The 17,759-nt window shown below is 41.4% G+C and overlaps 1 protein-coding gene across 7 annotated transcripts in view; it reads left to right on the top strand.

Annotated features, from left to right (window-relative positions):
• UBE3D (ubiquitin protein ligase E3D) overlaps window positions 1-17,759 on the top strand; it is a 166,695-nt gene that overhangs the window by 100,822 nt on the left and 48,114 nt on the right. The window contains exon 10 of one of the 7 annotated variants that reach the window (XM_070376261.1): window positions 12,653-12,767. The exons of the other annotated variants lie outside the window; for them this stretch is intronic. Coding sequence (XP_070232362.1) covers window positions 12,653-12,688 — 36 coding nt within the window. The 3' untranslated portion in view covers window positions 12,689-12,767. Of the gene's footprint in view, window positions 1-12,652; window positions 12,768-17,759 lie in introns of those variants that run through there. 7 annotated transcript variants of the gene reach the window in all.

Genomic DNA, 17,759 nt, shown 5'->3' with positions numbered 1-17,759 from the left:
ATGCTACTAGAATTCAGTGGAGAAATAACTCCAGACAGAATGAAGAGACAGAGCCAAAGCAGAAACAGCAACCAGTTGTGGATGTGACTGGTGATGGAAGTAAAGTCCAACGCTGTAAAGAGCAATATGGCTTAGGAACCTGGAATATTAGGTCCATGAATCAAGGTACATTGGAAGTGGTCAAACAGGAGATGGCAAGAGTGAACATAGACATTTTAGGAATCAGTGAACTAAAATGGATTAGAATGGGTGAATTTAACTCAGATGACCATTATGTCTACTACTGTGGGCAAGAACCCCTTAGAAGAAATGGAGTAGCTATCATGGTCAATGAAAGAGTCCAAAATGCAGTAGTTGAGTGCAGTCTCAAACACGACAGAATGATCTCTGTTCATTTCCAAGGCAAACCATTCAATATCACAATAATCCAAGTCTATGCCCCGACCAGTAATATTGAAGAAGCTGAAGTTGAACAGTTCTATGAAGACCTACAAGACCTTCTAGAACTAACACCCAAAAAAGATGTCCTTTTCATTATAGGGGACTGGAATGCAAAAGTGGGAAGTCAAGAGCTACTTGGAGTAACAGGCAACTTTGGCCTTGGAGTACAAAACAAAGCTGGGCAAGGTTAACAGAGTTTTGCCAAGAGAATGCACTGCTCATAGCAAACACCCTCTTCCAACAACACAAGAGAAGACTCTACACATGGACATCACCAGATGGTCAACACCGAAATCAGATTGATTACATTCTTTGCAGCCAGAGATGGAGAAACTCTATATAGTCAGCAAAAACAAGACCAGGAGCGGACTCAGATCATGTGTGGTTCAGATCATGAACTCCTTGTTGCCAAATATTGGCAACAAGTCAGTTTAAGTCAAATATTGACTTAAATTGAAGAAAGTCAATTTAAATTGAAAGAACAAGTCAATTTAAGTCAAATATTGACTTAAATTGAAGAAAGTAAGGAAAACCACCAGATCATTCAGGTATGACCTAAATCAAATCCCTTACGATTATACAATAGAAATGACAAATAGATTCAAGAGATTACATCTGATAGAGTGCTTGAAGAACTGTGGACAGAGGTTCATGGCATTGTACAGGAAGCAGTGATCAAGACCATCCCCAAGAAAAAGAAATGCAAAAAGGCAAAATGGTTGTCTGATGAGGCCTTACAAATAGCTGAGAAGAGAAGCTAAATGCAAAGGAGAAAAGGAAAGATATACCCATTTGAATGCAGAGTTCCAAAAGATAGCAAGGAGAGATAAGAAAGCCTTCCTCAGAGATCAAAGCAAAGAAACAGAAGAAAACAATAGAATGGGAAAGACTAGAGCTCTCGCCAAGAAAATTAGAGATACCAAGGGAACATTTCTTGCAAAGATGGGCACAATAAAGGATAGAAATGGTATGGACCTAACAGAAGCAGAAGATATTAAGAAAACATGGCAAGAATACACAGAAGAACTATACAAAATAGATCTTCATGACCCATATAACCACAATGGTGTGATCACTCACCTAGAGCCACACATTCTGGAATGCGAAGTCCACTGAGGTTTAGGAAATATCACTACGTACAAAGCTGGTGGAGGTGATGGAATTTCAGTTGAGCTATTTCAAATCCTAAAAGATGATGCTGTGAAAGTGCTGCACTCAATATGCCAGCAAATTTGGAAAACTCAGCAGTGGCCACAGGACTGGAAAAGGTCAGTTTTCATTTCAATCCCAAAGAAAGGCAATGCCAAAGAATGCTCAAACTACCATACAGTTGCACTCATCTCACATGCTAGCAAAGTAATGCTCAGAGTTCTCCAAGCAAGGCTTCAACAGTATGTGAACCATGAACTTCCAGAAGTTCAAACTGGATTTAGAAAAGGCAGAGGAACCAGAGATCAAATTGCCAACATCCATTGGATCATTGAAAAAGCAAGAGAGTTCCAGAAAGACATCTACTTCTGCTTTGTTGACTATGCTAAAGCCTTTGACTGTGTGGATCACAAGACACTGTGGAAAATTTTTCAAGAGATGGGAATATCAGACCACCTGACCTGCCTCCTGAGAAATCTATATGCAGGTGAACTGCATATGCAAGTAGAACTGTATATGCAAGTAGAACTGGACATGGAACAAACAACAGACTGGTTTAAAATCGGGAAAGGAATAAGTCAAGACTGCATTTTGTCACCCTACTTATTTAACTTATATGCAGTGCACATCATGCAAAATGCCGGGCTGGATGAAGCACAAGCTGGAATTGAGATTGCTGGGAGAAATATCAATAACCTCAGATTTGCAGGTGACACCACTCTTATGGCAGAAAGTGAAAAAGAACTAAAGAGCCTCTTGATGAAAGTGAAAGAGGAGAGTGGAAAAAGTTGGCTTAAAATTCAACATTCAGAAAACAAAGAACGTGACATCTGGTCCCACCACTTCAGATAGATGAGTCAAATAGATGTGGAAACAGTGGCTGACTTTATTTTTGGGGGCTCCAAAATCACTGCAGATGGTGACTGCAGCCATGAAATCAAAAGATGTTAGCTCCTTGGAAGAAAAGCTATGATCCACCTAGACAGCTTATTAAAAAGCAGAGACATTACTTTGTTGACAAAGGTCCATCTAGTCAATGCTATGCTTTTCCAGTAGTCATGTATGGATGTTGAGAGTTTGACCATAAGGAAAGCTGAGCACAGAAGAATTTATGCTTTTGAACTGTGGTGTTGGAGAAGACTCTTGAGAGTCGCTTGGACTGCAAGGAAATCCAACCAGTCAACCCTAAAGGAAATCATTGGATATTCATTGGAAGGACTGATGGTGAAGCCTAAACTCCAATCCTTTGGCCAGCTGACGTGAAGAACTGACTCACTGGAAAAGACCCTGATGCTGGGAAAGATTGAAGGTGGGAGGAGAATGAGATGACAGAGGATAAGATGGATGGCATCACTGCCTCAATGGACATGAGTTTGAGTGTTTTCCTCTACTAAAATATGTGTCGATGAGAACAGGGAGAATGTTTTGGCTCATCATTGCATCAACAGAACTTAGAAGTTTGCTTGCATGTAGGAATCATTCAATAAATATTGGTTGGCTTGCCAGAGATGGATAGATGGATTCACGAGTAAAATTCAAAGTGGTGTAGCCATCTGACATTCTAGAAAATTCCAAAAGACTAAACTAGGAGAAAGCAGAGGTGTGGACAGGACACCCTTGGGGCAGAAGCAGCAGCTTTCCCCTGCTGGGACAGGGTGGACTCCAGAGATAAGGTCCAAATTTGAGATAGGTCAACAAGATTGAGCACAGATGAGTATCTGAAATTACAGCCTGGAGCTCTGTACAAATGAGGAAGATGCGAAGAAGAGTTCGCCCTTGGGAGGAGCATGCAGTATCTGTGACCAGTGGACAGGTTCAGGCACCTTCTGGGCCCTGGAGACCACAAGAGGGGAAAAATTGGAGTGATACTTTGGTGCAGAAACTGAGGCTGAGGGGGCTGAAGCGACTGTGGAGCAGGTAGGTGGCAGCTGCTGCCACTGTAACTGCTGTCAGTTTGATTCCCTGCTGAGCGTTTCGGAGCTCTGCGGGGAGGTGACAGAATGCAGTTTCCACATTCATCTTGCAGAGCTGCAACTGGTTCCTTAACCTGAAGTCTTGCCATGGCAACTTAAAATTTGAACGAGGTCTCTGGAAGGTACCCAGGTTGGATCCAGGACTGAGAAGGGGACATTGGGTTTAATGGTTCTGTGCCTCTTTTTTAGAATCTTGGGCTATTGTAGCTGGAAGGATCAACTAGTCCAAAGACCTTATTTTTATAAATAAAAAACAGGAAGGGGAAGTCGACATTGGAGACTGAAACTCTGATTCTTCTGCTAGACTTTTTGTGCTACAAGTGATTTTACCTATTCTGTTTCCCTATCCCATGGGACACAAGTTGCTTAGGATATAAGTAAGTGTCTTAGAAAACAGATAGTTAATCATCAGATAGCTAATATTTATTCAGTGCTTTCTGTATTCTAGACCCTGTTCTCAGCGATCTGTACTTTTTAGCTCATTTCATTTTCATGAAAAACACCATGAGGAAGATGTATTATTATTCCCATTTCACAGGCACGAAAACTGAGCCAGAGAGATTAACTTTCCCACGCTTATACAGCTGGTGAGTGGAAGAACATATGGTTCAAAGCCTGGCTGTAGACACCCATACCTCCCATTCTTAACTGCCAGATAATGTTGCCTGTTAAAAGAAGTTTGGTTAAATAAAATTAGATTTTGTTTTTCTTAACTTCAAGGTTTTTCAGGGCCTTTTCATGTGTATAAGGGGCAATATGACCCTTCTAGCTGAAGAATGTAGAAAATATTTTTGAAATGTGATACCAGGAAGACTGTCCAGAGCATTTCATAGGATTAATGCTCTCAAAACACAAATGAGGAAACAGTGTCCTGCCCAATCTTGAAAGATTTGGATGACCATGACGCACACAGCACTCACATGTGCTTCAGAGACTTGTTTATCTCTGAAAGAAGTAGTGCTACAGATTTAGCAATGGATTGTAATAAGGTGAATGTCTCTCCCTTTAGTTGACTAGGTGGCTCTCCTCCTGGTCAGGGCCACCTTGCTCAGAAAGACAGAAATAAGATGTTCCTTCAGCACCTGACAGGGCACACAGGACCAGTTCAGACCCCCTGCAGGCCCCTGGCTGAGCATTGCTTTGTGGGTCTGCAACCTGCTGCCCACTCTATTCAGCATTGCTGGGTATTGACAGTAATGTGGCAAAGACTTCCCGTAATAGAGGGAGCCATCTAGCTGAAGCTTCCCAAGTAATTCAGTGGTAAAAGAACCTGCCTGCCAATGCAGGAGATATGGGTTCAGTCCTTGGGTTGGGAAGATCCCTTGGAAGAGGAAATGGCAACCCACTCCAGTATTCTTGCCTGAAAAGTCCCATGGAGGGAGGAGCCTGGCAGGCTACAGTCCATGGGGTCACAAAGAGTCAGACATGACTGAGAGACTGAGTGCACACATCTGGCTAAACTGTCTCTCTCCTAACTGATGGGTTGACTCACACTGAGAATTCCCAAGGGGAGTCTATTGAAAGCTTATACCCAACTGAGATGGCAGGACTGTTCCATGGCCTTGAGTGCCAAGTTGGAGAAACCCCTTCTCTTCACTCTAGCACCTGACCTCTAACTCCAGCTCTACCCACTGCTCCAGACCATCTAATCTGTGTGAATGAGGTTTTAAAGGGTTTAGCTCTCCAGAATTGAGGCTTCTTTTTCTTCCTCAGATAAATTGCTGTATTCTACAATAATTTCAAGTATTTTCACAAACGTTATCCTTTTTAAAATCCTCAAAACAACTCCGATATCAAGGAGGCAGAAGGTAAGCAGGATAGGCAAGATCATGACAGCATGTAAATGCAGGGCTGTGTTTCACACCTAGGTCTTCTGGTTCTGAAGCTATTATGTATTACATCCCATGGCAGTTACATCAGAGAAAGTAGCAAATGGTCCCCTTTAATGGTCTGGGGTCTTCTACATCTTATTTTTACCATATGGCAGCAACAGTATCTTTTATTAATATCATCCTTTAGAGAACCACAGCCTTCAGCTATGGGAGTATTCTGAGCTGTATGGATCCTGGCAAATACGTTGAACTTCATGAAACTATAGTTTTATGTATATACTATGTGGTTGCATAAGACAATGAAATTATGTAGAAGAGAAGAAACAAAATAGCTTTTAATAGAGTGTGTCTGTTACCACTTGATAGGCTTGGTCAAGGGTGTTTCCTCAGCTCTTGATGGGTTTGAAATCATACACTCTCAATTGGGGAAAGGTGAAGCTGATGAAGCACCTTAACCAAGGGTCTCATAAACTATTCCAGAGCAGGAAATTCTCAGTTCATTATATTACTTGTATGTAGTTTGGTTTTAACTTTAAGAAACCCAATGATACTTAAATGTCACCCTTTCCATAATATAAAAACCATATACAGTTGACCCTTGAAAAATGTGGGATTGATCCACACAATTTCTCTTATACATAGTATATTTCAGTGGTAAATACCACAGCACTATGCAATCTGAGGTTCGTCAAATGCACTGATGGGAAGAGGAACTGTGGATACAGAGGGCCAGCTGTAAGTTATACACAAATTAACCCCCATATTCTTCAAGGGTTGACTTTATTCAACTTCTCAACTGTTCAGAAATTAATAATTTTACATTACCATCTGGCTACTTTTTCAGTACCTGTTTTAATATCTATATCAGAACAGAGGAGGAAAACAAAATAACACATAAAAATTTGGTTTAGTATGGAAGTTTGAAGTTGTGATTTAAACTTAGGAACTTTTTTTAGATATATGCAGTCTCCAAGGACTCCAACAAATGGGTAGGCAGAGGCCCGAGAACTTTACAGATGAGTTGCAACAAAGGGGCTACCAAGAAGAGAAAGAGAAGTTTCTGACTCTATACTACTTTCTTCTTGTCTGCTTTAGACACTGCACGACATAAATGGCCTTGTCTGTCATATGCCATGTTCACATCTAGGTAAATTATAGCTATTAATATCGTTTAAGGTAATGTTTTATTAAATGATTATAAAAAAGATAATCACCTTGATGATTAAAAAAGAAATTGGAAAATGCCAAAAAATGTAAATGGAATTAAAATCACCGGGCATCAGCAGTACTGACAAGGTAATTCTTGTTAATGTCTCTCTCTCTATATATATATCTTTATATACACAGAGAAAATATATTTTAGCATAAAGTTGGCCTCACTGGAGATGCTGGGACTCTGTTACTGGCAGTATTCTGCTTTTTCCTCTGTCATCACTGGCATGAAGACAGCCTTCCTGGTGACTGTCAAGGACTTTCGGGGGCTTTATAAACAACGGTCCTGTCATTAGGTAGGAATGGAGGGGAGGGAGGCTGGAAGCCACTCCAGATATCCAGAGGTTGCTGCAGATGGAGTCAGGAGGCAGGCAGACCCTCATCAAGACGGCAGCCACTTGCTGGATGAAAGTTCCTCTGGGGATCCTCGTGCACGTCCCAGAGATTCGAGAGGGTTCAGCTTGGCACCCTCAGGTCCCGAGGTGTGACCATCTTTCTTTCCTGCTGACATTTTTCTCCTCAGTGGGCAGAGATAATCCCGAGTTGAGTGTCACTTGTTATATTTAAAGACTCCAGGCTCAAAGGTAGTGATTACTGCTCTGGCTATTTTCAATCTGTCTCCTTAAAACGGTCTTCTGAGAAGTGCCTCAGCAATTTGGATGCAGAAAGGATGTTGCCTTATCCTTCCTTTCTGCCCCTCAGGGCATGCTGTGGTTTGGGGAAATAAGCAGGAATCCTTAGATTGATACAGTTCTTTAATTTGAATGCTGCTTCCTCCATCTCCTTTCATACTGGCTGTTTGGCCACATTCTAGAGAAAACATGGAGGGGCCCAGCAGGAGCCTGGAGGCTTCCCTTGGGGTCAGCCAGCCCACGGGTCTTCCAGCTGCTATGATGAGTCTTTCAGGCAGCTGCTGCCTGCACCGGTATCTCCTGCCACACACCCTGCTCCTCAGAAATTTCTGTCCCTTTGAAAGAGTTGGATTTGTAGGCAAAGTGGGATAGTGTCTGGGCCTCCCATAGTCTAACCTCGTGACCTGTACTCCAAGAAGCTGCCACTTGGTAGGGGAGCCTGGTGGGGCCGGGTACCCTGACTTGGGCATTATTGACAGAAGTGTAACCCAGAAAGTCAGTCACTCTGTCTCTTGTTTGCAGTAACTACCCACCTCCCCTGTGACTTTGAAGGGAAAAATACATCCTGATGATAGAAAAATTTGATATGTTTTTCATTAGCAGAGCAATACTTGTTTGCAGTTTTAGCATAAAAATATAGAAATCTTCAAATTAAACCAGTTCAGTCCTTCAGGGCCTGGCTGGGGGATAAGACCTGGCAGGGCTTGGGAGCCTCTGATTGGAGGGCACTCACTGTCTTGGGCTGAGTCTCTCTGAAGTGGGCGTGGGGAGGCCTGGAGGGCAGATGGAGTTCAACTAATTCTCCGATGAAGGGATTATGAATGGTTTTGGTTCTAAAGAAGCTGCTTCCAGCTGAAGAAGCTGAAGTCGAATGCCTCTATGAAGACCTACATGACCTTCTAGAACTAACACCCCAAAAAGATGTCCTTTTCATTACAGGGGACTGGAATGTAAAAGTAGGAAGTCAAGAAATACCTGGAGTAACAGGCAAATTTGGCCTTGGAGTACAGAATGAAGCAGGGCAAAGGCTAACAGAGTTTTGCCAAGGGAACACACTGGTCATAGCAAACACCCTTTTCCAACAAGACAAGACTCTACACATGAACATCACCAGATGGTCAATACCGAAATCAGAATGATTATATTCTTTGCAGCTAAAGATGGGGAAGCTCTATACAGTCAGCAAAAACAAGACTGGGAACTGATTGTGGCTCAGATCATGAACTCCTTATTGCCAAATTCAGACTTAAATTGAAAAAAGTAGGGAAAACCACCAGACCATTCAGGGATGACCTAAATCAAATCCCTTACGATTATACAGTGGAAGTGAGAAATAGATTTAAGAGACTACATCTGATAGAGTGCCTGAAGAACTATGAATGGAGGTTCATGACATTGTACAGGAGGTGGTGATCAAGACCATCCCCAAGAAAAAGAAATGCAAAAAGGCAAAATGGTTGTCTGAGGAGGCCTTACAAATAGCTGAGAAAAGAAGAGAAGCTAAATGCAAAGGAGAAAAGGAAAGATATACCCATTTGAATGCATAGTTCCAAAAAATAGCAAGGAGAGATAAGAAAGCCTAAGAGATCAATGCAAAGAAACAGAGGAAAACAATAGAATGGGAAAGACTAGAGATCTCTTCAAGAAAATTAGAGATACCAAGGGAACATTTCATGCAAAGATGGGCTCAATAAAGGACAGAAATGGTATGGACCTAACAGAAGCAGAAGATATTAAGAATAGGTGGCAAGAATACACAGAAGAACTATAAATAGAAAAAATCTTCACGATGGTGTGATCACTCACCTAGAGTCAGACATTCTGGAATGTGAAGTCAAGTGAGCCTTAGGAAGCATCACTATGAACAAAGCTAGTGGAGGTGATGGAACTCCAGTTGAGCTATTTCAAATCCTAAAAGGTGATGCTGTGAAAGTGCTGCACTCAATATGCCAGCAAATTTGGAAAACTCAGCAGTGGCCACAGGACTGGAAAAGGTCAGTTTTCATTCCAATCCCAAAGAAAGGCAATGCCAAAGAATGCTTAGACTACCACACAATTGCACTCATTTCAAATGCTAGCAAAGTAATGCTCAAAATTCTCCAAGCCAGGCTTCAACAATATGTGAACTGTGAACTTCCAGATGTTCAAGCTGGATTTAGAAAAGGTAAAGGAACCAGAGATCAAATTGCCAACATCCATTGGATCATTGAAAAAGCAAGAGAGTTCCAGAGAAACATTTACTTCTGCTTTATTGACTACATCAAAGCCTTTGACTCTGTGGATCATAACAAACTGGAAAATTCTGAAAGAGATGGGAATACCAGACCACCTGACCTGCCTCCTGAGAAATCTGTATGCAGGTCAAGAAGGAACAGTTAGAACTGGACATGGAAAAACAGACTGGTTCCAAATTGGGAAAGGGGTACTTCAAGGCTGCATATTGTCACCCTGTTTATTTAACTTATATGCAGAGTACATCATGAGAAATGCTGTACTGGATGAAGCACATGCTAGAATCAAGATTGCCAGGAGAAATATCAATAACCTCAGATATGCAGATGACACCACCCTTATGGCAGAAAGCAAAGAAGTAGTAAAGAGCCTCTTGATGAAAGTGAAAGAGGAGAGTGAAAAACCTGGCTTAGAACTCAACATTCAGAAAACTAACATCGTGGCATCTGGTCCCATCACTTCATGGCAAATACATGGGGAAACAATGGAAACAGTGACAGACTATTTTTTGGAGCTCCAAAATCACTGGATGGTGACTGCAGCCGTTAAATTAAAGGATGCTAGCTCCTTGGAAGAAAAGCTATTATCAACCTAGACAGCATATTAAAAAGCAGAGACATTACTTTGCCAACAAAGGTCCATCTAGTCAAAGCCATGGTTTTTCCAATAGTCACGTATGGATGTGAGAGTTTGACTATAAAGAAAGCTGAGTGCCAAAGAACTGATGCTTTTGACCTGTGGTCTTGGAGAAGACTCTTGAGAGTCCCTTGGACATCAAGGAGATCCAACCAGTCCATACTAAAGGAAATCAACCCTGAATATTCATTAGAAGGACTGATGCTAAATCTCCAATACTTTGGCCACCTGATGTAAAGAACTGACTAATTTAAAAGACCCTGATGCTGGGAAAGATTGAAGGTGGGAGGAGAAGGGAACGACAGAGGATGAGATGGTTGGATGGCATCACCGACTCAATGGCCATGTGTTTGAGTAGACTCCACGAGTTGGTGATGGACAAGGAAGCCTGGCATGCTGCAGTCCATGGGGTCGCAAAGAGTCAGACATGACTGAGTGACTGAACTGTACTGAAGTGAACTAGTTCTAAAATGTCAGCGTCCATAGGAAGCTTGCTCACAATTCAGATTTCTTAGTGAGAGCCTCAGAGATTCTGGTTCAGTAACTTGAAGGAGATCCCGGCATCTGCATTGTAACAAACATCCAAAATGTCTCTGAAAAAGGCTTTCAAGAACCAGGATGAGAAACACTTAAGTATAATGGAATATATTCCCACTGAAGTGAGAAATGTACAGGAAGAAAACCTTTCTTTTTGATGAACACCTAGCTCAAATAGCTTATTTTACGCTTTCCTTCACTGTTTCTTTTTAATCTTCACATAACACAGCCCCTAACGAATGAAGTAAACTGAATCATAGTCATACAATTTGTAGTTTTCTGTTTTTCTATCTTTTTCTTCTGCCATGATAGTTCCCTTCTGCACTGAGATGCTTGGTAGAATCCAAGTGTCAGTTATCTCTGTGAGTTGTCCTTCTCCTCTGCCATTTGTGAACCTAGAATCTTCCCTCGGTCTGGGCCATGTAACCCTGATAGCCTCTCCTGCTCATGGCAAGGCTGACTTCCTAGGACACTCAGGGTCTAGTCTGAGATCTGCCACCACCTGGGTTTTGTGACCCTGACCTAGCCAGGTAACCTGGTTTCTGGGTTTTGGTTTTTTGTACTGTGAGGGTGTTGGGGTAAAAGACTAAGTTGCATTGAAAGTAGATGTACATAGAGTCATTTTGTCTGTTTCCTGCTGTTCCTAATGTATTCACCTAGACGGAACAATATAACTCATTGTTATATATATAAGTTATATATATACATATGTTGTTCCTTTAAGGGACTAGTTCCAAATAGGAAAAGGAGTACGTCAAGGCTGTATATTGTCACCCTGCTTATTTAACTTATATGCGGAGTACATCATGAGAAACGCTGGGCTGTATGAAGCACAAGCTGGAATCGAGATTGCCTGGAGAAATATCAATAACCTCAGATATGCAGATGATACCACCCTTATGGCAGAAAGTGAAGAGGAACTAAAAAGCTTCTTGATGAAGGTGAAAGAGGAGAGTGAAAAAGTTGGCTTAAAGCTCAACATTCAGAAAACGAAGATCATGGCATCTGGTCCCATCACTTCATGGCAAATAGTTGGGGAAACAGTGAAAACGGTGTCAGACTTTATTTTTCTGGGCTCCAAAATCACTGCGGATGGTGACTGCAGCCATGAAATTAAAAGACACTTATTCCTTGGAAGAAAAGTTATGACCAACCTAGATAGCATATTCAAAAGCAGAGACATTACTTTGCCAAAAAAGGTCCATCTAGTCAAGGCTATGGTTTTTCCAGTGGTCATGTATGGATATGAGAGTTGGACTGTGAAGAAAGCTGAGCGCCGAAGAATTGATGCTTTTGAATTATGGTGTTGGAGAAGGCTCTTGAGAGTCCTTGGACTGCAAGGAGATCAAACCAGTCAATCCTAAAGGAAATCAATCCTGAAGGATTGATGTTGAAGCTGAAGCTCCAATCCTTTGGCTATCTGATGTGAAGAACTGACTCATTGTCAAAGATCCTGGTGCTGAGAAGACTGAAGTCAGGAGAAGGGGACGACAGAGCTTGAGATGGTTGGATGGCATCACTGACTCGATGGACATGAGTTTGAGTGAACTCTGGGAATTGGTGATGGACAAGGAGGCCTGGCGTGCTGCGATTCATGGGGTAGCAAAGAGTCGGACATGAATGAGCAACTCAACTGAACTGAACTGAAAGGGACTAGGTTCTTATTTCTTTTGAACATATTGGAAATGTTTAACTCAAGGAAAGCACAAAGAAAACCACATAATGTAGTTGTTTTTTTTTTTTTTTTTCCTCTCCAAGAGAATGGGGTCTCTTGTCACAGGACCTTCCTACCAACTACAAAGAAAGGTAAACAATGGGGTTAGGGTGCTGTCTGGCCCCCAGCTCTTACTGCCTGAGACACCCTGGCTTACCCCTTCATCTGAAGGTGGGCAAATGCAAAACACCGTCCGGTAGACTGAGTATCAGAGAAGAGAAAGAGAGAGAAGCCTGGGATATTCTCTGCACAGCCTTTGATTTCTCTGCTTCTCTCCTCTTTACCCTCCTTCAGGCTACTCCTCCTTTTGGTTTCAGCTTCTGTTTCTGACTCTGGATCCTGGTCCACACTGAAATGTCTGTGGCTTAGGAATTTTCCAGTGGTTTCATCTTTGCATTATTTTACTTGTAAGTATGGTTACTCCAAGAAAATTTTCTGAAATGTGAGCTTCTCCCCTTGCCCAGAGCTATAAACAAAGGGTCTTAGTTCTTTGCCACCAAGCATGGCTGTGTTTAATCAGATGACTTCCTGGTCTTACTTCCTGAAGAGGAGGCTAAAGGTGTGTGTCAGGTTTTAGAAGCAGAGTGATATCGAGAGTGAAGTGAATATACTTGTTTCTTCCGTGGAGGAAGCCACTGTGTTGTTTGAAGGAGCTTTTTAGGCTTTAGGAGAAAACAGAAGTGTGGGAGGGATGCCAGCCTTTAAGGAAACCATGAATCCGAAGGGAAAGTCTTCTGAGCCTCTGTTGAGAACCTACCTAGTAACCACTGGTTGCTCAGTAGAGAGAAAATTTAGAACAACAGGAGGTGTATGGGACCAGGCCGGAGGAATTGTGAGGAAAAACAATGAAGTGACTTTAGGATTCTTCTGGTTCTCGCTCTTGATGACCTTACCTATGATGTAATGAGGATAATTTCTGATACAGAGGTCGAAGATGGGTCTAAGTTCTCTTCTTGTGTGCTGTACCTGCAACCGGTGCAGAAGGCAACAAGTCACTTCCCTCTGAGATTCCAGGTTTCTCATCCCATCAGCTCAAAAATCCACTGATTCTAAGTGTCAGGAGTTGAAGGATTCACAGAACTGAGAGAGCTTGTGGATGAAGTTGCTCTAAAGAACACAGGCTAGTATCCAGCCCGAGACTGGCATCCCTCTTAGAGATCAGCACGTTGCTTCCTTCTAGTGACAAGTTGAGAATGACAGTCCCAGAGAAGTAATGACGCTGGGACAGCAGAGAGAGTCTTTCTGTAGCGTCAGCCTGGGCTTCACGCAGTGAGCATCAACAGTCAGTCTGTGATAATTTAAGGCAGTTTGATTAACGTGTAACATACAAGAAGATGGCTGGTGTTTTGTCAGAAGCTATAATAAGAGAACACAAAGTAAATTAAAGAATTAGCCAAGTAGTGTTTAAATGCTGGTGCCTTTTCTTGTCTCTTTAGAGCTGAATGAAATTCTTTATAAGCAACAACATTTGTCGATAGTCCCAATATTTCTGATGCTGCCCCTATTGGCCTTATTATCTCCTTCTCATTACCTTCAATTTGACAACCATTTGCAAACCGGTTGTCATAAACATTTCAGAGATTGTCCATCTGAACCATCAGCTGCTTTTCAACACTTCAGAGTCCCCCAAATGTATTGATAATCTTAGCAGAAATCAGAGTATTGCAAACAGAAGACATGGTTCTCGGTATTTTATTTTAAATAAAGTAGTTAAACCAACTTGCATTACTGTGATTAATAATACAGTTGGATGCACATCTACCATCTTTGTGGAGGAAGTGTGGAGTGTGTGTTTTATGGTTGTCACGCTTGATCGTTTCTTTTTTTTTGTTTCTTGTTCTTTGTTGTCTTGAGAGTTTTCTCATCCGTTTCTAAAACATTTCCTTTGCTGGCCTGGAAGCAATAGCTTGCAGGTTTCCTCTTGTAGTGGTTGCTCTTAGAATTTTTAAACATATGAAGTGTTGTAGAGTAAAAGCAAAACTCTTCAGTATCTTTACCTTTTTCAAACAGGCAAGCACCTTATCGTATTCTAACTACCCATTTAGCACATTTCTTCCCCTTACCCCACATCTGCCCCATTGCTATTATCTACTGTTGCACTTAAAAACAAATAAGTTGTCAATTTTAATTATTTTAATATTCATTGCATATATACACCTTAGTAACATACTTTTTGTTTTTTCTTTCCCTGACATTCCATATCCTTTGGTATTCCTTTAACAGACCTTCTCTCTGAAATGTTTTCATTCTCTTCTTGAATGATGGTACAGAATTCTGTATACCTTTTCAGTTTGAAGGTCTATCACACATTGCCTTCTGCCATCTCTTTCTGTTGATAAGACAGCCTTTGTAACATTATTGTCTGTTGCTCTGCGGATGGGGTCCATCTGTTTTCTCCTACTGGTCTGTAAGATTCTATCTTTATGCTTGATGTACTGTAACTTTAGAGTGGTGTCTTGGTGTGCATTTTTAAGAATGTATTCTACTCAGTATTCTGAGACTACTCCAAGTGAGGACTCCTGTCTTTAGTTCTGGAAAATCACTAGCCATTATATAAAATCTCTATGATCTCCCTCCCCCAGCCTATTTCCTTCTATTGACATCTTGTTAGACATATATTAGAGTCTTTCAGCGGAGAAGGCAATGGCACCCCACTCCAGTACTCTTCCCTGGAAAATCCCATGGATGGAGGAGCCTGGTAGGCTGCAGTCCATGGGGTCGCTAAGAGTCAGACACGACTGAGTGACTTCACTTTCACTTTTCACTTTCGTGCATTGGAGAAGGAAATGGCAACCCACTCCAGTGTTCTTGCCTGGAGAATCCCAGGGACAGGGGAGCCTGGTGGGCTGCTGTCTATGGGGTCGCACAGAGTCGAACACGACTGAAGCAACTTAGCAGCAGCAGCAGAGTTTTTCAGTCTATTCTGCTTATCTCTTAAATGTTATTTCTTATGTGTGCATTCAGGATAAATTCCTTGCTACTAGGTTGTCCAGTTTATTCATTCTGGTGTCTTTCCCAACTAGAGTTTTAGTTCAGTTAATATTTTTTTTCATTTCCAGGGTATCAAGGTTTTTAAAACTGAGGTATAACTGAATATAACATTATGTTTCAGATATACAATATAGTGATTCAATATTTATATATACTGCAAAATGATCACCATAGTAAGTCTAGTTAGCATCCATCACCATACATGGTTAACAAATTTTTTTTTCTTGAGACAAAGACTTTTAAGGCCTACTCTCTGAGCAAGGCTCAAATATACAATACAGTTGTTAGCTATAGTAACCATGCTGTACCTTATATCCTTGTTGTTGTTTAGTTGCTGCGTTGTATCCAACTCTTTTGTGACCCCATGGACTGTAACCCACTACTTTGGCCCACCTCATCCAGCACTGAGTCCAGAATGGTAGAGCTCTCTGCTGATCCTGGGTGCACATCCACCCGCTGACCCAGTAGGCAGCCTGGCCTCTCGCCATTGCTGCAGAGGCAGAGTCCATGTGAATCGTAACCACCAGCAGGTGACAGCAGCAGCTTTCTTGGGTCTCCTTTGGTGAACATTACTCCACCCTGGAGCCTGGCCTTGACTTCTGCCTCAAGACAGAAGGCCCCTCGCTTTGGCCCTGACTCCCCACTTTGTGCTTCTGGTCCAAGAAGATGCTTAGCTTGTTGAGTGTAGCTATGATTTGGAACTTTCTCTTATATTTTATCCATCACTGCCACATATTTGAAGAATTCAAGACAAGGACTTTCAATGTCATCTTTGGCTCTCTGTGATATAACCTTGGTGTTTTACATCCGTGGTAGGAGAATAGCAATTACCCTTCCTGTGTGAAAGCTCTTTGTAAATAATGAAAGCAAGGTGTGGCCATTTTATAATTAATGTAATTGGTATCACATTTTACCACTACTCTATTTCTGGAGTCCAATTTTCCTTTTCGTGGGTGAGCGGCATGGTGAGGAAATGAAGTACCTTAGGTCATAATAGAATTAAATATCCCCACTTTTTTAGTTTTCTACTAAATGTTGTCAGCAGTTCAGGTCACAAATTACACAGTGGTTTCTAGAGGCAAATGGATTGTGGCTTTGTTTTTACTTTTAGACTTGGGTGAAATGGAAAGGAAATTGTGTTTAATTACAGTAGAACTAGCTCAACCATTCACTGGATTTTCCATTTTTTCTTAACTTTATTATTTCTTTTATAACCCAGTGATAGTATCTGAAACACAATTTGCAGTCATATTTAGGTGCTTTAAAAATTTTGTTTAAACTAATCTTGCCCTGGTATTTAAGAGTTTTTAAATTTCATCTCATCATGTAGAAGGCTTGGAGAGTCTCACTGTGAAGATGATGCTTTTTATCAGTTTTGTAAATTATTTTGTTTGTGTCTTTCCCTACCCTACAAAAAAAAAAAAACCTCAAAATTGTGCACTGTCGGGTATTGAGAACCTGCCAGAGAAGCCCCAGCCTGAGTTTGACCCTGGATACAAAACTTAAAGGTTTCCTTCTCTCCTGTTGCTATAGTCCTGGCAACAGTAAGCTAGAGCCCTGCTTTTCTACTGGCCTTTCTTTTTAATCTTGTCTCCCTCTCTTTCTCCATTCTCTGATCATCCAGAGTCTAAAAATGCTCCCTGCACATTTCCATATCCTAGAAAACAGTGACAGCCACTTAGTAATCAGCCTCCCAAAGTGAAAACAATAGGAAACAACTTCCAACCATGAAAATTCTACACAGAACCACACCTTTAGCATTAACATTAGCATTATTCTGGAGACAGAGAATGCTAGAACTGCAAAGTGACTGTGAGTAAATAGGAAAAAAAAAAATCAACAACAGGTTCCAGTACTTAGTTTCTTATACTTCTGCCCCATCTCCACTCTGCCACAAAGCTTTTGATGAAGCAAAGCAGACTTAAAAATACTGCAGAGGAGATAGGGAAGACTAGCAAAGGTACCTAAGAGCTTTTTAGAATGGCCACTATAAAGATTAAATCCAGCCTAAATTTTATAATACTAGAAAAATGTACAAGAAATGTACAAACAGATCAGAGTATGGAATTTAGCGAAGGGATTTAAAGGGCCAGATGCAATACAGGTGCACCATTTAGAGGCAGACACAATATAAAGGGGGCAGGCATGATTTAAAAGAGACATCACTTAATGGAGCAGTGTTCTAAAAGTATAGCTTCTGGAGGAGAAAAAGCAAAAACAAAAGTACTTTGTAAAAAGAGAATCACACCTCTTTCCTACCGCTGAAACACTGACAGAAAACCCCACTAAAGCTCTGGGCCTTTCCTGGACTGACAGGAAAGGGCATCTTTTAAGATGGGAACCTTATAAAATTTTCCAGTATCATAAAAATGAACAAAAGGAAAGTCAGTAGAAGGAATTTTATAAAATC

The sequence above is a fragment of the Bos mutus genome, chromosome 9 (assembly GCF_027580195.1).
Source record: "Bos mutus isolate GX-2022 chromosome 9, NWIPB_WYAK_1.1, whole genome shotgun sequence".
NCBI classification, from domain to species: Eukaryota; Metazoa; Chordata; class Mammalia; order Artiodactyla; family Bovidae; genus Bos; species Bos mutus.
This window is presented reverse-complemented; position numbering and strand designations above follow the sequence as displayed.